At 31.4% G+C, this 21531-nt stretch overlaps 1 protein-coding gene across 1 annotated transcript; it reads left to right on the forward strand.

Moving 5' to 3' along the window:
- Positions 1-206: 206 nt before the first annotated feature.
- Positions 207-1664, forward strand: LOC133195015 (fucolectin-7-like). The gene is made up of 2 exons (XM_061330902.1): positions 207-521; positions 1453-1664. Exons 1-2 carry the CDS (start codon positions 251-253, stop codon positions 1662-1664), a joined length of 483 nt encoding a protein of 160 aa, XP_061186886.1. The 5' UTR covers positions 207-250.
- Positions 1665-21531: the final 19867 nt, after the last annotated feature.

Raw genomic sequence — 21531 nt, forward strand, 5'->3', positions numbered from 1 at the left:
AAAAAAATTATGACATCATATTACCGAAATCGAATTCTTTAATCAACTTCAGGGTAGCAGAAGCAAATTTCTTTTAAACCTCCAAATACCATGCTAAAAATTGCCCGCCCATATAACATCTGTGACTTAGTCACAAGTTGCTTTTTATTATGTATATATATCTGGCGTTTTATTGTATTATAAGTCTATATCCAAGATCATTTTGAACAGTAGAACGACTCATTTTCAACTACTCCCATTTAATGCAAGAATGGCACGCTCCATGTTGCTCATTTTAGTTCTGGTTTGCGTCGCTGAAATTAAAGTTGTTGCATTTCATGACCACTTTAGAAATGTGGCGTATGGAAAGCATGCAATTCAAAGTTCGAGTCATCCAAAGTTTCCAGCATCTAAAGCTGTCAATGGTCTCCTTTCTGACTTTTCCCATACTGAAAAAGAAAGATCACCTTGGCTTCGAATTGATCTTGGGAGAATCTACGAAATACACCAAATAGAAATCTTCGCTAGAAAGAGCTGCTGTGGTTAGTATTCATCAGTTTATATATTAAACTCTTCTTTAATGAATTTGTTTTGATAACACTTTATTTTTATTTTTTTTTTAAGAAATTTAATATACCGAGGAAGATTTTACGAAGTTCTAATAAAACAATGCAATGTTGACTATCCCAAAAAGGTAACTGCACATTGCAAAACATTTTTTATGGTTTATTTTAATATGATATTGTATATTACACAACAATCGTTAGCGTTTTTATCTGTCTAATCATCATTTTAATGCAACCATTTTACCCTCTCTCACCCATTTTTTTCGAAGAAGTGATGCATATTGCTTGGTAATATTCCCTTTTAAGACACAAAACCTTTTTACACTGGTTGGCCAGGATGAAAGATTACAGGATGATAGATATTTAGAATTGTTCTCTGTTACTATTTTGTAGCTACATCACAAGTCTGCCTAAGGAGTGAATTTGTAGCTCCCAATCATTAATCTTTAAAAAAAAAAAAAAAAAAAAATTAGCTACGTTATTTTTTTGCGCCATCCTTAGTAGTTTTTACATGAAAATCAGCATGTTTAATGCAATAACATATTGTTACATCAGATTTGTATTATCTATTTTATAACAGAATTGCTCAATAGTAATCTAAAAAGACTGTATTTGATTAGATGTACGCCAATTTAAAAAAAATGAAAACAAAGGACTGCTCATACCTATTTTTCAAGAATATGTATTTTTAAAAAGATTCTTATTATGATTTTCATTTTAAAAAATCTTTTCTACTACAATATAAATTGTATTTGGTTTGTAATTTAAACACGTCATGTCTTTAACATTGTATTTGTATCTAAACTGATAAACCAAAGGACACTGACTTAGATTTATAAATTCATCAACGTATTGTATCTGAAGGATGCCAAATATTTTAAAAATTATTTTAATTATGATTATATAGATGGCCGACTTCATGACGTTGACGTTAAAGTGGGGAAAAACGTATACTACATGCATTTTTGTGGTCATTTTATGGGACCAACAAAAGCTGGACAAAGGTTCTCTGTATGGTGCCCATCAAAAACATATGGTCGATATGTACAAATACAGATCGTCGAGGGATCAGAAAATATTCTAGACCCGGCAGAGGTTGCTGTATGGGGACGTTTGTGATTCATCAAAGAAATCTCAATAAATAGAATTTGAATGAAATGAATGATTCTTACATTAGGGTGTTTTGTACTCATAAGTTATATACCTCTGGGATGAAAGATAGAAGGCATAATATTTAATACAATATTCGCGTTTTAGCAAATATCTTATTTGCTTTTAAATCTTTTAAATATGGTACATGTATATTCTTAAGTTTGACTAACGTATTGAAAATTTAACGAACTGTTTAATTTACCCAAATCCAGGAGACTTTGTTCATACAAACATACATACATACATACACACACACACACACACACACACACACACACATACATACATACATATATATATATATATATATATATATATATATATATATATATATATATATATATATATATATATATATATATATATATATATATATATATATATATATATAAAGCACATTTTACAACAACTCTTAAACTAATATAACTGCCCTAAATGAAGAAATATTAATGTAGAAAGCACAAAGAAATTCACTTTTACAGGGATACCGTGTGTATCTTTGTAAAAGTGAATTTCTTTGTGCTTTCTATATTAATATTTCTTCATTTAGGGCAGTTATGTTAGTTTAAGAGTTGTTGTAAAATGTGCTTTATAAATAAAAATTAAATTCATTACAACGTGTATTGGTAACGATCCTCTAATAAAACTATTGTCCAAATAACTGTATCTCACTTTCATTTTCAATGACCGTGTAGTGAAGGGCAGCACCGCTAGAATTCCATCGGCATCGAAAGCAAGTTTTTTGACTTGCCTAGATAGCCGAGCGGTCTAGCGCACTGTTCCTGTACTGCTAGGAGACAGATTCCCTAGGTCGAGAGTTCAACCCCGGACTGGGGCGGAAGTGGGTATCCTTGTAAAAGTGAATTTCTTTGCGCTTTATATATATATATATATATATATATATATATATATATATATATATATATATATATATATATATATATATATATATATATATATATATATAAAATTATATATATATATATATATATATATATATATATATATATATATATATATATATATATATATATATATATATACAGGGTTCGAAATTCACTATATAGAACTCGCAAGATGGGAGTTAGAATATCCAAATTGCGAGTTCGAAATTTTGTTACTCGCAAAAAAAATGCGAGTTGATATTTTTTCAATGTAAATTTCACCCGGGAAAAAAATATCCGTTTCAATCAAGTTTTAATCTTTCTTTTAAACCATGCTACAAATGATTTTTAATATAAATTAATGTGTGCTATATCATACTTTTATAGTGAGATTAAATGTCGGTAACAGAAATTAATATGAATATCAAAATGTACCATCTGTGCAGTAAAAAAATTGGTAAAGTTGAATATTTACGTTTAAAAAAAAATATGTGAACAGAAATCTTAAATGTCCAAAGAATTTAATCCCACATGCACAGACAACAAAGTAAGACTAAAAAACATCCACTATAAAATGTAGCCCTGCAATTATACAATACAAACATGTATTCCTGAGATATACGAGGGTTGTCCCAAAATTCCTTAAACTATGTTCCTTATCTTTTCTTATATGTTAAAGAAATAAACGTATCTTTATAAGATATTCCGGATGAATAAAGTGTATTTTGTTGATAAATTACAAAGTTAGTATTCAGAATTTTTACTATTATCGTTTCCTAACACCCGGAGCAATCTCCAACGTCAAAAAAGGTGAATGTCAGGAGTTCATATGTTTAAGGAAAAAACTAATTAATAGAACCAAATAGAACCAAATTCTCTATTTCCTTATCAAGATTCCGGAGATAAACAAGATAAATTTGAAATATCTATTATGATATGATTTAATATAAAAATATACTGTATCTATATCATATTTTAACTACATATATGTTAAGAAAAACTGCATATCTGTTATTTACCATTCTTAAATGTTATCAAACATAAATGTTAATATTTATGTTTGGATGCAATATTCCACATTTCCTCAGATACTGCTCTTCACTGATAAGGTAGATTACATGATTATGTACTCGTCCCAGCTGACAAAACAGGTAACAATATTATTTTTGTTGGTGAGGCTAATTATTAAAATTGTACTTTAGAGGAACTTGGATTTAATTCTGCTAGTGGTAATCCAACTAATACTCATGGTTCACTTTAAAAAAAAATGCTTCAAAATCATATTTCAGTTTAAATTTTTTTCACTATTCCCAACAATCATATCAAATCAAACTGAATTTGATTAACCATACCTATACTGGATTCCTTAACTACATAATAATACATAGCGGGTTCTAGTAAATGTTTTAGAATCTTTTTTTAACCCTCACCAAAATATTAACAGCAGAAGGAGAAACTTCAGGAGAACTGTACAACATGTTCGAGAGGTGGTGTTAATCAGATGTGGATACTATAAGCTCCAAGTAAATTTTAGAAAATTTTAAATCACAAAAGTTAACCAAAATTGATAGCACCAAAATGTACAACTTTTCAACACTTTATATAACCATTCCACAACAAATGCAAGACCAGACTTTTTTTAACATCAAAGATATCTGCCAACTGCTTTTTTCAATACAAATGAAACTCGTAAATTTATATACCTTATCACTGGTCCTCTGTTCGGAAATTCTTGAGACTTTTTCTTTAACTTTAGGGAAGAAAGCAATCATCGCCACAATTTTATCAAGAACAAAAAATAGAGAAGCCTAATCTTTTATTGATAGCATCATGAGATTAATATCGGTGAATTTTGGTACTTGCATATGTCTGTTCACTCGGAGCACTCCGCAGACATTAAACAACGTCATTTAAATGTTACTTTAGCGTTTCTCACAATGAAACGATCGGGAGGCTTCAACTCACTACTAATTATTAATTATAAAAGAGTTTGATAGTTAGTTATGAATTACTATTCAACGTACCCTGTGCAACATTAATGTATGTTTCGTAACTTGAAGACATTTGCAAAAAAAAAAAAAAAAATCTCATTTCTTCTTAAATTTTCAAGAAAAAAATATCAAAAACCGCACAGAGGTATTTCAAAATGTTTTAAAATTTGACAATATTTGGAGAATTTTTAACGATTTAAAATCTTTTGGTAATATTGAAGCCATTAGCATGTACCAGAACAAAACTGCGGTACCTGGGATACGCTTTTTATTCTGAGTTCAGATTCCAATACAAGAAATGGACCAAGGATGTATTGCATGCCCCATCAAGTATCTTTGATCAGATGTATTCTGATTATTTATGTCTCTAAAAATCTTTAAACCACAAAGTTTTTAAGAAATAAAAAATTGGTTTTGTTTGAAAAAAAAAATGAAATCATAACGTGTTCTTAATGCAGTGAAAACTGTCTAATCCGACACCTGTCTGATCAGTTGCACTGTGAATTCCAACCTTTATTTTCATTCCCATCTTACTATTTTCCATATTACTTAGACTGTGCAACCCGAAATCCTGTCAATTCCGACACATAATTTGTCTCCCAGTGCTGTACCAGAAAAATAATAGATTTTGATTAACCAAAGTTAGGACCATGGATTAAACACATCAAGATTTTTTAAATTAGCAGACATAGTTTAGTGTTAATGTGTAGCGGAATTTATTCAAAATCTTATACATGTACAGTCCCTGAAACGTTCTACTTTCCCATTTTTCCGTTCGCTCACCGTTCGTTCACCGTTCGTTCAGCGTGCGTTCACCGTGCGTTCACCGTTCGCTCTCCGTTCACAGTTTTGCGTTCACCGTTCACCGTGCGCTCGCGTTCACCGTTCACAAAGCGTTCAGCGTTCGCTCTTCGTTCCGTTCACTTTGCGTTCAGCGTTCACCTATCGTTCAGTTGTCATTGCCATTCGGAACTCCCAAGTGAAAGGACTTATCTTTTTGTAGGTAAGGAGTAAGGGATTTTTTAATTTAATACTAACATATCGTGTTTGAAGAATCATTATTTCATGGGGGAAAAATCTAAGATATATATTTTTATTATTCTAACTTAGCTATTAGGTTATTTATTAAATTACTCTGGAAAAAAAATGTTGTTATAAGCACATCCTGTACCTATGTAGAACGATGCTGAAATATTAAATTTAACTAAGGCCAATGTGCAAATACTTCAAGCACTGCAACATTTTGATGTTTTGTTAAAGACGACAAATCGTTAATGGAGATATAATTATCCAAGTCAAATAATTACGCAGCAAAATTACGAAAATATTTATTTCTAATGCGTTTTTTTTTTAATTCAATTACAACAGAAAGTATGATAGAACTAGTTCTGAGAGTTATACATAGTACTGCGGATATCCTGCTAATTTATTATCTTTGGAGCGAATTAAATTGATAGTGTGTTTAAAGGAAATATTTATTTAAAATGTAATGCACTACAGAATATTCGCTACTATAATACATGTATGTAAAGTCTATAGTTATAGAGAAAAAAATCTTTCTTCACCGTAACTTTATATGTTTGCTATTCGATATAATTAATACCCCCCCCCCTTTTCCCCTAAATCGGTTACTTAGTCAGTACTGTATTTCCAGAAAATCTTAATTAACCTGTTAAAAAAAAGTTAAGGTCTTTTTTAGAACAAAAATTTCAGTCTCAAAACAAACATGCATCTAAAAAAGTCACAAAACAAAAGTAGTTCAAAATGTACACGTGTCGGCGGTGGTATTTGAAATTGGCAGAGTATGTTTCAAATTCAAGTGTTAATGCCCAATATATTTTATTCACTAATTATTCAAATGTTGCTGTCAAATCTAGAAATGATAAAAATAAATGTTATAACTTGTTGGAAATACTCGCACTTCGTCTTCGATGTGACGAAACTTTCACACCTGCACAGTGTCGAATGATTTTGATTGACAGGACAAGCACGTGGACTTCGTGTGAACTTGAAGCAGGAAAATAAAAACGAGTAATACTGTCAAACAGATGGATATGATTTGTTGATTAAAAAAAAGTTACTTTCACTGTCTAATATATTTAGAAAAAAATATCAGAGTTATTGTTTGATATAGGTGCAAACATTTAGTGAAGCCTGAAAGGAAAGGGGGGGCTGAAACGGAATCTCTCTCTCTCTCTCATTTGTCTGTTTGATAAAAATTATAACAGCATATTACTTAAATATCAAGTTCTGAAAATTGAATTTATAACAAATAATATGAATATGTATCTTTGTATTATCTTGTCTGAGTATAATCACGGCCATCTACAGATACATGTAGAAGTCTGCTCAATAAATCATCATGAAAAATAGAAATGACACATAATATATTATTGTATTAAACATTTAAAATACGAGCGTATAAATGCAAAACGTCCACTGACCTTTGTAATTAATTTTTTTTATTACTTTACATGAAATCGCCTTGACACGGAGATAAATATATGAATGGATGTTACAATCGCTTTAATCCATTCTATAAGTCAGAAGTTTTCTCTGATTTGTTATCAAATAAGAATAAACATTTTTATTTTCCAACTAAAAAAATATCTTTTATACTTCAGCGTTCGGCAACAATTGCAATGTTTTAATGCGTTAAAAATCGTGTGATTAAAAACTTAATGTGCATGAATCGTCTCTCTTAGGACAATTTTGGAGAATTTATTTTATTGACTTATTTATTCATTCATTTATTGGTTTACTTATTTATTTATTTTTTTTTTTTTTTTGGGCACCTGACATTATAATACAATAAAATAGTTTCAATGCAAGGAAAAGATCAGAGGCATTCCGAATATATCGTTCATCTTGCGTTCACCGTTCGTTCACCGTTCACTTTGCGTTCGCGTTTGCGCTCCGTTCGCGTTCTGCGTTCGCTCACCGTTCACCGTTCACACATCGTTCACCAAGTTGCGTTCAGCGTTCACACATCGTTCACTCACCGTTCGCTCAGCGTTCGTTCACCGTTCGTTCAGCGTTCGCTCACCGTTCAAGTGGGAAAGTAGAACGTTTCAGGGACTGTACATGAGAAGAAGAAAAAAAGAAACTTGCTTTGGCCTTTAGCTTCACATCTACATATATAGATGACATATTATCAATTAGTAATAGTATATAACTTCCATTCATATGTAGACACAATATATCCCAGTGAGCCTGAAAAAAAAAAAAAGATACCACAGAGTCTGACACATCTGTTTCATATTATATGGATATTTTACTGGAAAAAACCGTAAATGGTAACCTAACAACCAAGCTTTATGATAAACATGATTTCAACTTTTTAATCGTCAACTTCCCTTATTTATGTAGCAATATAAGCTTATCACCTGCATATGGGATTAATGTCTCTCAGTTGATTCGATACGCAAGAGCATGCTCTTCGTAAGAACAATTTCTAAAACGAGGGAAGCTCTCGAGAAACAAATCGATAAAACAAGAATATAAACAAGTCGATACAATGACCTTGTCAGCAAATACATGTGCAATCTATCATTACATGTTTGTCAATTGCTGACTGACGTTTTTTATACTTAATTGTTAAGCCATTATTTACAACCTAATTGTCTACAGATTTTTTCTATTTTTCACGATCGGGTGTGACCGGTCGACAGGGGATGCTCACTCCTCTACTGCACCTGATCCCACCTCTAATGTTTTTGAAGCCCGTGTTTGATCTGCTCCTGATTTGTATTGTTTGAATGAATACTGTTCGTTATCTCCATATTCAACTGATTGATAGTACATTCTGTGCTTTTCAAAATTGTATGATTAATGTTGGATAAAATGTCATCAGTAAATATAAGCACAATGACAATTTCATGAATTAACATATGCTAGCATTAAAGATTTATTAACAACAAATTCTTATACATATACCATCTGTAATACATTGCTTAAATGTTAGTCTCAGATAGAATTATGCATAACGATCGACAAGCAGACTTCAGCTAAATCATTTGGTAATTTGAATAACATTGTAGGCATATTAACAATTTCAATTTCTAAATATTTTGATAAAATGTGTAGGTTTGTAATACTACGACCTTAATCTTTTAGATTTAGAACATACATGTATATTTATTTATGCTTTAATACATTTTTTTCATGATTTCAGATTGAAATGCAAATTACATATATGCAAAATTCGTATTTTACATATATAGTCATTGTATATTTGTTCTTTTCTATTGACATATTCATTTGCCAAGAAATATCATGATTATATTCATTTGATAAGAATGTTTTACAATTAAATGTAATATTTTCCGGGTTTTGCACGAAGTGTCAAATGTGTTACACGACAATCTACCCAAAAGGTTTAAACGAATTCAAAGATGAAATACATGTTTGTATGAAATATAAATGCAACGAATGTGGACTGAAAATTAAAAGGACATTTTGAAAATATGTCAAAGTTACAAGTTAGCCATTGCTCTCATTGATTTAAAAGACGAAACAAGATGTGTTTGTGAAACACTGATGCCCTCGTATAGCAACTCATAACAAAGGTTAAACTTTCTCAAATGCAAATCAAATATGTTGATACCCAAAGTTAGGCCTTGCCCCGAGGAATATCCCTGTGAAATATAAAAACCCTAGCAGCAACCATTGAATAGATATAGAAAAGGTTAAAGTTTTTCAAAAGTAAGTCAAACATCAAGGTCAAGTTCAAATGGTCAAAATTAATGATGCCCAAGGAAAGGCCTTCTCACAAAAAATACACATATGAAATATGAAAGCCCTAGCACCAACAGTTCAAAAGATATGAAAGCCCTAGCAACAACTATTCAGAAGTAATGGCCAAGGTTAAAGTTTTGCAAAAGTAGCTCAAACTCCAAGGTCAAGGTCAAAAGATCAAAGTTTTTTATATCTAAAGGAATGTCTTGTCCCAAGGTATACACAAAGTCTGAGAAAATTTAGCAAAAGTGGGTAAAACCCCAAGGTCAAGGTCAAAAGGTCAAATTTTATGGTACCCAAAGAAAGGTCTTTTCACAGGGAATACACATGTGAAATATGAAAGCCATAGCTCCAACCAATCAAAAGTTATAAGTAAGGTTAAAGTTCTTGCGGACAGACAGACAGACAGAGAGACAGACAAACAGACGGACGTTCAGGGCAAAAACTATATGCCCCCGAATCTTCGATTACAGTTGCATAATGAGTATCGGATAAAAAGACAAATTTGGTACGAAAAACAAAGATCAACAGAAAAATTATTTCAGTAGTATTGACCACTGACAAGACTGTTTGAAAATGTTGTAAGACTTCCTGATGTCTTAAAAATGAAACCAAAAAGGGAAAGAAAAGTACAAAAACAAAGAAAATCAGAACTTACAAAAATATATGAACACAAAAAAGGAATGAACTTGCAAACAAACCTTTAAACCTTTTTTTCTGTTTGTTTGTTTCTTTTGTTTTGTTTCTTTTGTTTTCGGAGTGGGGGGGGGGGGTGTTGCTTGTTTGTTTCAGTAATGTTCATGGAAGTCCATGTATTTTGCATTTTGTACCTACCCTCAATATATGCTATACTGTTCGTCAGTTTGTCTGTTACCCTGAGAGTTTTAACACACCAACATCTCGGAAAATTTTGAAACCTAGAAAGGGAATTTTTTGTATTATTGTATTTAATTACATGTGTATTGTGAGAATGAATTTAGTTGAAGGTATTGGCATATTGATGTTTATTGTAAAAATTAAAATCCTGCTTATATTTACTACCTTTTTGAACTGCAGGAGATTTCTTTGTGAGCTAATTACGAATTCTTTACTAATAGTCTTATTCTTTAAGTCAAAAAAATTATATCTATGGAGAAACTTCTGATTGAATAAGTATATCTTATAAATAATTATGGTGACTGTGATAAATCGCTGTCGCTGTCTAATCGGATCTTAAACGCCAGGAGGGGAATTCTTGTATAATAATTTTCAAATTTTATTCATGCATTTAACAATGACTTTGGCATATGCATAATGTTCACCGTATAATTGCTAAGAAAAATAATCATCACTGCTTTAAAAAAATTCCCTACACCTTTGTACATTTTTCATTCATACATATATACGTAGCAAATTTCAAAGAGTTATATGTTAAAATAAGTAAATTGTGTGTGGTATCGCTTTCGGCTCACGGATGGAAACGTCAAAATGTCTGAAGCAACGTCACATTTCGTCTTTGCTTAAAAAAGTTGGAAAAACCCTACTTAAATTCTGGATATGTTACTGATGTTTATACTCGAATTCGCCTTTATTTCTCCATAAACAGTCGAGGGACCAGTCTCGCATACATATGGGACCTTATGAAAACTTTAATTTGTAAGTTATTGAAGGTACTCTCACTATCACTGGACTCAATAGGCAGTTTTTTCGACGGTCTGCAATGATAGCGTCTTTCGTTATTGAAAATAGCTGGTGGTCTGTATGTTCTGATCAACAGGGAAAATCGATCAAAAAGCTTCCGCTGAACAAAATGCTCATTCCACTTGTATTCCAACGTATTTGTGATACTTTTATATTTTGTTATCTTCTGCTATTCAAAGTCTCTTAAAGCGTCATTAATAAATCATCGTATAACTGAACTGTTCTTCGGTGCGCCGTAATGTCATCAGACGTCGCAATTTTTCGTGTGTTGTGTGTACCAATTTACCATTCAAAATCTCGAAAAAAATGCAAAAAATTAAGCAAATTCCTTGAAACTTTTCAAACGACGACGTAATAGTAAATCAAAAATAAATATTAATGTTTTACCCCAACCTTAGCTATTTAATACTTTTATTTGGAAGAAGTACTGGCATATTCCTTGATAAAACCGTGCACCGTAGGACCATACTCGGTGCACATGAAGTATAAAAAAATTCTTAATGTTGCATTAGATTTACTAGTATTTAAAATATTAATGTGTTTCTGAATATGATAAATAAACATTTGCTGAAAATTTCAGCTCAGTGCGTGGATTAATTTTCGATAAAAACGCGATGTCCGCGATTTCACCCGACAACCCTCATAGTGCTAATGTGTGATTCTATTAAGTCCTATTATGAGACAAGGCATGTAAGATTTTAATGATTCATTTCTCATTTTGATTGAAAAAAAATTAAATGAAGAACTATATTTTCAACAAGTAATGCATTATAGTGCAGGGATTTTAAGGTATTTAATTAAAGCATTTATTACTTTGCTTTAAATTAAAAAAAAATGATATCGTTCTGCTTTGGCATCTTTAAAATAAAAATTGTGCCTTATAAAAATTGAACTAGTGATTAAGTATTCAATATACATGGAAGCCATAATTCTATATATTGGATGAAGCTTTCCGCACTTGAAATTTTTTTGATCCGTTATTTCCAATCGGAGAAGTAAACTTGATTTTGTGAATGCATTTGTCTTTCACCCTCGGATTTATGTATTTTTACATGCCTGCTCAAAGCCAGAAAAAATAATTTTATGATAAAAAAATCATTCATTTTATTCATTTCTATCTATTAAATGACCAATTCATATATTCAAAGAAAAAAAAAAATCATTTTTATGACTTAGCAACATTGAAGAAAAGGGGATGGCTAATAAGGTTTTTTCAACTGTTTTGAAAGAAATGGCAAAAAAAAAAAAAAAAAAAAAAAAAAAAAAAAAAAAAAAAAAACATAATAATAATAATAATGATCATGATTATCATAACTTAACCAGCAAATAGAATTTCATAAACAATATTTTACAATTACAATTAAATAAACATACAAGGTTGTTTGTTTGAACACCAAATCAACTTGTCCTGCGAAATCTGCTTTCAGAAAAATCTGCATGATTTTTCTCATTATTTGTTAAATACTCTGATCCATATTTTTGGAGGTCAGTGTTTGCTCTGCTTCCGATTTGTATTGTTTAAATGAACTTTGAACTTGAATACTGTTTGTTATTTCCATATATTACAGACCCTGAAACGTGCTACTACCCCACACGCACGCTGCACGAACGGTACACGCTCGCTACACGGTTTGCACGAAACGCTGCACAGTTTACACGAAACGCTACACGGTTTACACGAAACGCTTTGCACGAAAGGCTGCACGATTTACACGAAAGCCTGCACGAAACGCTTTGTACACGTTTCTCACACGCTTTGTACACGATTCTTGCACGCTTTGGCCTCGATCTGGATTTTCTATTCGGAATCTCTCAGACTTTATCTAAAGTATCACGGATTAATCAAAAATTAGTTAAGAATTGCAATCATTCAGATTAAGTTAAGAGTAAAACTCGCTACACCAATACTATATTCATAGATAAAATACTCAATGTTCAGTTTTAATTAATTAAGTAAATAGTTGTCATTGAGTATGTGACCAGTCGGGTGAAATGCCAATCATCGTCTATGTACATAGTTTAATCCTTTTCACTAGACTCTAAATTACGCACTGAAAAAAAAAAATTATATCTGTAATTCATAATCTTTTACAGCATTCAATGACTTTACAATTGTAGTTTGATATTAAAAAGTCGTTTTATTACTGACAAATAAAATCAGTTATTTGTGTGCGTGAAAAAAATGATTTCTGTAAACTGATTAATTTTCTTTTCCTTTCTTTTTTTCATTATTGATTGATTTATTCATTTTTCTGATCTAGTAAATAAATAATTTCATTTGATTAAATTTGAACCTGTTTATAATTTGCAAACTTTAAGGTAATATGTACACTGCATATCACAAGAACATCACGCAGGAAAAGGGGGGTGGTAGATTACCGACATCTTACTTCTGTACATGAGTAAATATAACGGGCACTTGTTTCAGTAAGTATACCATTGGTAAAAATATATTATAGAAACAAATGCCCATTCTTATAAAAGAAAGGGATATCCATATCTCCAGCGGGACCAGATACATGTAATTCATTGAATGCACTTTATTCAGAATGGTAAATAAATCGTTTCATTACAGAATTAAACTTTGATTTATCATTTAAATTTAATATGGTAGAGAAATCGAGGGATAGATATTGTAATTCTTAAGTTCTCTTTTGAAGCATTGTGTTTATCAAATAAAAACAATATATCCACCACTTTGTAAAATCCTTGATCTCATATCCCGTCTAGACAAAAAAAAAATGTAATCCGCGGCTCTTAACAATACATTCAATATACATATGTACATGACCAATGAAAGCTAAAAATTGTGCTCAAGAACTGCGTGATGAATAAAACAACTACTATATAATTATTCAGGATTTATTTATAATTTTTTTTTTTATTCACGAATAGACTGGCAAATTAATTCACTGTTTACAGATAATCTGATAAATTTAAGAACTAAAATAGACGGGTATTTATTTATACCCATTAAATACTAATAAACAATTTAATTTCACGAATTAAAAATCAATCGTTATTGTCGGTTGTCATCTTAGCCATGATTGACAAGAACTTATACATGTAGCAGAACACGTTTTCAGTTTCCGGCACGCGGAGCCCATGATCGCTGTTGTATATGACCTTGATCACAGTCGTAAGAAGAGTGTTGGAAGTGTAAAGAAGATTCCAAAATATATTTAAGGGTAAAGGGTGCATCGGGCGAACCCCGAAGAAAGCAATAATTTTCTTTAAAAGGAAAATTATCTATAAAAACTTGTTAACAACGAAAACTCAAAGTCTGTGTGTTTTCATTTGAACCCCCCCCCCCCCGGAAATATTTAAACCTGTATTTGCCGATGCATGTGAATTATGATTCATTTATATGACAATTATTAATCAATCAATTTTATGCATAAAAAGAATATAGAGACTCATCCTTTCAAAATTATTTATAAGAAAATTATGATTGTTTATAAAGAAAAAAAAAAATAATTGTGCTCTCCGGCCTAGAATTCCCGTACTTCACATTTATAGCAACGCACTAAATTTCGTATTTTATTTTTCACGCCTGTCTTATCTATCTATTATTTTGTATTAATCGCCCATATGTTCTTGTAATCTCTATATACAATTATTTTAAAATGGTGAAGAGATTCAAATTAATGAATGAAAAGAATTCCTGATGAATTTTCTTTTAAAAAATGTTCAGTATTGCTCCCTATAAAAATGTATTGAATCAAACACCTTAAAATGGATTTGAATATAATTAATTACTTTGAACACATTTTCTTTCCATCTTTATTTAAATAAAAAAGAAAGAAAATCAATCAAATATGTAATACATTACCGAGTAATTTTATTTTGTTGTTTCCGTATTTTTTTCTCTTTTGAAATACACCGGTATGATAGATCCGAATAAATTAGTTACAAACAACATAGAGTGACATGTTGATCCATCAGTAGCCATATTTAAAATAAAGTGACTTCCGAATGAATTCTACACGTTTCTCACACGATTCTTGCACGAAAGTCGCACGTTTCTCACACGGTTCTTACACGAAAGTCGCACGTTTCTCACACGCTTCTCGCACGCTCGCTACACGGTTTGCACGAAACGCTTTGGAGCTTACACGAAACGCTGCACGGTTAACACGAAACGCTACACGGTTTGCACGAAACGCTGAACGGTTTACACGAAACGCTACACGGTTTGCACGAAACGAAAAGCGCACGAAAGTCACACGCTTTTTTGGGGTAGTAGCACGTTTCAGGGTCTGTATGTTTTCATCAAAAATATGTCAAGAAATTATACCTGTACATATATTCTGCCAGTAATTTCTTTTGTAAGTAAACTTTTCGAAAAACACGAAATTCATTTTTAGACACAGAATATTACAATTTCATAATCGACGATAAAACCCGTTTTATATAATACCCATTTGGCTGATAGAATTTTAATAATTATGTTCCAATATCTAAAGTTGATTTCACAGAAAAAAATCAATTTTAGGCAGACGTAGGAGGCCATGATGAAAACATTCATGAGGGTTTTATTATTTTAACTATCTGCCTTTATATATGTCAGTACATCTGTAGGTTTTGGCAGTAGTTATTTTGATTTAAAATGCTTAAGACAGTCAGATTAAACCTTTGATCAAACTGTGTCTTTCAATTTTGTTCACTCCCAGGTCATACAAAATTGCGACGCCCTTTCTGACTGTATCAATTTTACATTTTAGACATATTGGCATTTAAATAAAGGCTTTTTGAGACCATTCTCTTGACCCATGTGTCAATATGTTTAAAGATATTATTCACAAAATGTGAATTAACGGTATAATGCAATTATTTACCGGATAAAACAATAGCCAAGATGACCAACCAAAACACTTTTGACGATTTTGGCAACCCACATTGCAAATACATGGTTTTTGCAAAGACGTTTATATTTAGACAGAAATATAAAACAATTCAGATTGAAATATTTTGTTGCGTTCTGCACGTGACATTGATTCAAGAAAAAAAGTGATACAATGTCACGCAGGTGCGTTAAGGAATCACTAAGATAATCTGAATTGACTAAATCAGTGATAGAATATGACGTCATAGTAGGCGAGATGACGTCAATTTTAGAACACAAGTTTTCTTAATACGTCGCGGGTTCGAATCCCACTGTGGGACTTGGAGATCGGTCCTTCGGATGAGACCGTATAAACCGAGGTCCCGTGTCGCAGTAGGTGCTGGCACGAAAAAGATCCCTCACTGTTCAATGGCCGTAAGTGCCGAGTATAGGACAAAATTTGCAGCTCTCCACCGGTAATGGTGGCGTCTCCATATGAGTGAAAAATTCTCGAGAGGGACGTTAAACAACATACAACTAATCAATCAATCAATCAATATTGTTATTTAGAGATACATAATTTAACTCATGTAAATGAAAAGAAACTTGCAAATATTAACAAAAATGAAATGTTTTTATTTTATTACATGTATGTTGTATCTGTCACTTAAATTATTAAATTAAAATCTCCGATCGATGACGTCATAACTGCTCAACGAGTAATTTGAGAATTGATCATGTTTTGTAACAAGAATTTGGCTAAGACGGCATCTAAAAAGATACGTAAAAGTGGGTTTTGAAAAAAATACCGTGAATAATGTGCATGATTCATGTGAAGTTAAAGTTTGTTAAACAGGTATGCTAATTTATTTTCATCGATTATATCTTCTTTTGAAGACAGTCAGCAATTTACGGATCCCGGTCGGCATTTCCTCTGTCATTCGTGACAACAATAATGCAAAAGAACAACACTAAGCTGGATACTTCAAAACATATTTGTATATATCGAAAGCTTGCGTTCTATAATACTTGGAAAATGCTGCTAGAATCGTGAGGTAAACATGGTTTGAAGAAATATCTCGGGTTATATGTATATAATACAAAACATCGGGTAGGGTTTCGTGCGAATATGTGGAATAATTATTTTCCCGACTGGACAGTAAGATTCTAGCAGCACTTTTTAGGCATAAGAGATGTTTTTCAGCTATATTATTTACTCAAAGAAATTATTAAACCCCGGGGTAGTGTTGTTCTATTAACGTTTTTATTAAAGTAGATTTGGGTACTAATAGCTGTCATGTGATGACGTCGTGATGGTGCACTTCTTGGCCTCAGACACTCTGTTGTCTTTATGCAATAGTTAATACTAGTTTACGTTTTATCGGCGACTTTGACAGATTATCAAACTTAATTTTCTTTAAAAAGTCTAAATTTCCCGCACATGCAAAAATTAGATGTAAAAATGATTGAAAGCATGAGTAGGGATGCAATCAATGTAGAATAATTCAGTTCATAAAGTATTCATTAACACTTTTTTGTTCATTGACAAACGTCCCAATATAATTATCTCTCCTGGGAATAGAACGTTTGTCCATCTCATTACGATCTGTATTTGTACATATCGGCCCACCATGTCAGAGGGGCACCATACAGCAATCCTTTGCCCGACGACTTCTGGAGCTCCTGTAAAATGACCACAAAGATGCATATCATGTACGTTTTTGCCCACTCCTTTGTCAAGGTAGTGAAGTTGTTCAGCGAAGTAAGTAAAAAAAAAATGTTTTCTATACCATCTTCTGGTTATATAATGTAACTTATGCTTTTTCCAGGACAAATCTTTTTTTTATATATTACACTATTACATATATTTGGAGCATTTTTTTTCCATTGGATTGTTTAAAAACTAATGCAATATTCAAGACATTTTTTTTTCTTTTAAATCGTGTATTAAATGCAGTTTCCTCTTTCGCAGAATATGTTCATATAAAATCAAGATGAAACATTTCTATAAAATCTAACAATTGAAATGATTTTTACTTTTTTAATTCTATGAATACGATGTATTTGTAATCATCTACTTCTAAGATCGCCGTCAAATAGAGGGGTTATAAAATAGATTGTAGAATTTTGATGTACAATAGATTAAAACAAAAAGTTTGATTTCTTTATTCTTTTTTCAAATTAATTAGAAAGGGGGTTAAGATTACTGTTGTTATCATTGTTTTTTTTTTTTTTTTTTTTTTTTTTTTTTTTTTTCTTGTTTGTTGTTTAACGTCCCTCTCGAGAATTTTTCACTCATATGAAGTCGCCACCACTTGCCCGTGGAGGAGGGTTGCAGACTTAAACCTATACTAGGCACTCATGCAGGGCCATTGAGCAGCGAGGGTTTTTTTTTTTTTTTTTTTTTTTTTTTTCGTGCCAACACTTACTGCGACACGGGACCTCTGTTTATGCGGTCTCATCTGAAGGATCGTCACCACGTCCCGCAGTGGATTCGAACCCGCGGCGAAAGGATAAACTCCTTACTCGACTCTAACCAATGCGCCACGCAGAGACTGTTTTCATTGGTTCATTGGTGTGACAATTAACACCCACATGATGTTTTGGTAAGAGAGACAAAATGTGTTTAAGTAAGCGAAGAGAAGAGAGTTAGTTTTGAATTTTGTGATCTGAAAATCTTATGCATCTTTTAATATGACCAATCTGTCTTAGCTCTTGAAATATTGGACTAAACTATTGGTCGGCAGACGTATCAACAGGTAGGCCTTTCAACTGCCGCTAGGGTTCGATGAAAAGAACGATAACCCATTACCGGAACTTGTTTACAGCGGGTCCGAGGAAGCTAATATTTTGCAAGCATGTCAAGATTTAGCATTTCCAAAGTGTTCCTTCACTGTCAGCGGAATCCAGTGGTTTTAAAATTTAGCTCAAATGTTAAACTTATTTATCATGTAGTTACCGACACTGTACAATAATATATAAGTGAAATTTTTGATAAAAATAGAAAGTGAAATCCATCCCCCTTCTTAATTTTGACCTGATTAAAATTTTATATTTGATGGTTCTTCTTCGTGCTTAGTGAAAAGAATAAGATATTTTATTGTTGCATTTAATTGTAGAAATATATATCTTTATAGATGAAGCACAACAATGCACACACACACAAAAAACATGGCATTATATTTTCTTCTTCATAACAACTGTCGGAAAGAGTTAAAAATCTTGAATATAGTCCATTCCCCATTCATTGATCTCGTTATTCCAGGTATAGAGTGAAGACATTCTCCTTGTTTTGGTCAACCCTTTTGTGTACCAAAGAATATAAGGAACCCTTTTGTGAACGTAACAATACCAATTGAAGCAGCCTATATGTCATTCCTATAAACAATAACTCAAAAATCGGCACTTTGTTGGTCGTTTTTTTACACTTCAGTTACCTGTCCTTAAAACACAACATCTTACAAATCAAATATTAATAATTAATTTTTTATGATTTAATTAAAGGTATGTATAGTTTATAATCTTCTTTAGAGAATTTCATGTACCTACAAATCTAGCTATCAACTGTTTTTTACCATATGTGCAACTTGAAAAATTAGTTGAAAGGCCTACAATAGGCGGGGAACAATGATTCCCACTTGTTTGAAGGGAGAATACAATGTTCCTGTCATAAGGATCAGGTGTGAAAAGAATTTTAGAAAATAAATCCTAATTGAGCAATTTAAAATAAATTATAATTTAATTTAGTAATTAATTTAATCTAGTTTAATTTAATCTAATTAGAGGAAAAAGGTAAAATAGAAAAACATACTATTGTGTGCAATTTATAGTAAACCACTGTTGAAGGTAGCATACCATTCTACATTTTTTGTTATATTCACTTCGTTTCATTATATTGCATCACTGAATGAAGTTTTGCATGTAGTTTAGCAATAAAACATGGAAACGCTAAAAAAATAAAGAAGATTTGGACATCACCATTTAAGCAAATGTGTCAAATGTAATTAGATGCAACGTGTAACAATCTCACAGATGTTATATAGCTTTTAGCAGGATACTCCATATCTCAAAACGGGATACGTTTCTACTAAATAAGCATTCAATATCCTGTATTAACTCATCATTTTCATTTAATACCAAATTACGTGATTTCATACTTGAATAATAATAGTCCGAGATACATGTAATATAATAAATGTTTCAGATAAAGATAGATAGATAGATAGATAGATAGATAGATAGATAGATAGATAGATAGATAGATAGATAGATAAAATTTTAAAATGCCACACTCATTTCTCATTTGTCCGATACTTCTTTGTTTTATGCAAGGAGAAATCTACCTATGCTTTTAAATAAAAAAAAATCTTTATGTAGAAGCCAGTTATACATGTATTTAGTTTATTTAGTAATATGGTTCATAATGCATCATGTGTTTCTTATTGCTTTGAAGATAAAAATATATTTCCTTTAATTATCTATCATACTGCTAATTTTGTTCACTCAATAGCCAGAATGGATATTGACGAACAAGAAGCAATCAAATTGTACACAATTTAATATATTATAGGGTTTTCATCGCGTGTTGATATAACAAGATTAACCTGATTTTAAAATCATCTATTTTAATTTTTAGTCTTTCAGAGATTCAATTTTGAGTGAAATGTGAAGATAACCAAATGTGATCATGCTCAAATATCCAATGAAAAAATTGCAAATAAATCATCTGAAAATTCTGAAAATATCAGAGGTCGGATCAGGTGCCACGGAGGATTACCGGTCTCATCTTGTCATAATCGGGTAAACGGAGAAATCAGAATTCAATATGGCCTGACAATTAGTATGAAAGACGTAATTAATCATTAACATTCGACCTAACAGCAGATTATATTTACAAATATAAGATCATTGTGTCGACCATAGAATTTCCGAAATGTTTAAAACTCTGTTAATTTCTCTACTACTATATTATCATAATATAAATCATCCAACGTAATATTTAGACATAAGTTTATAGTATTTGAAAAATAAAATAATAAAAGTGAAAATTGAAGAGAAGAAAAATGGTTATTGATGACTAACGATGAGTGAAAGCAAAATGAATAACATAAAGGTTTAATATGCTTTTAGATACGTTACATAAGAAATGTTCCCCTTCTAGAAACAATAATATAAATGTACTTGCACTTAATTTTACAAATCTTCAACGGAATAGGGAATTTGCCGAATATATACTAGTATTTGAAATTTTTGTAATTGTGTTTGAAGGAAGAATAAGGATGTAAAGGAAAATTTAATAGAATGTACGAAAAGAAACTCACATGCATAAACAATCTCTCTCTCTCTCTCGATCGATCGATCGATCGATCGATCGACTACTTGTATCATATTATGATATTGATTTTTTTGGGTAACTTTACCTATACTTTTCGAAATTAATCAATAATTATATATTTTCAATGTGTATAACATATGGTGAACGTTGGTGAAGAGTATCTTCAGATCAATTTGTGAATATATTTACATAGCTAATGCTTTTAAATATTAATTCTGCATCGTAATTTGTTCTTTTTAGAATAAAATAGATTTAATATGAATTGTTGACTTTTCTGAGAGACACTTCTCGTTCAGTCTATCTGATTATGAATTATCAATATTATACCTCAATATCACAGAAATATACCAGAGTACTTTGTTAATAATTATAGCTATTTTAA

Source organism: Saccostrea echinata, unplaced genomic scaffold, assembly GCF_033153115.1.
Source record: "Saccostrea echinata isolate AGI-Se365-2 ecotype Australia unplaced genomic scaffold, CSIRO_AGI_Sech_v1 ptg000029l, whole genome shotgun sequence".
Lineage (NCBI taxonomy): Eukaryota > Metazoa > Mollusca > Bivalvia > Ostreida > Ostreidae > Saccostrea > Saccostrea echinata.

Excerpts from the sequence above, each read along its gene's own strand:
- LOC133195015 (XM_061330902.1), top strand. The coding sequence starts at position 251 with ATGGCACGCTCCATGTTGCTCATTTTAGTTCTGGTTTGCGTCGCTGAA. Across the intron at positions 522-1,452 it reads CGCTAGAAAGAGCTGCTGTG|ATGGCCGACTTCATGACGTT; the intron begins GTTAGTATTCAT and ends ATGATTATATAG.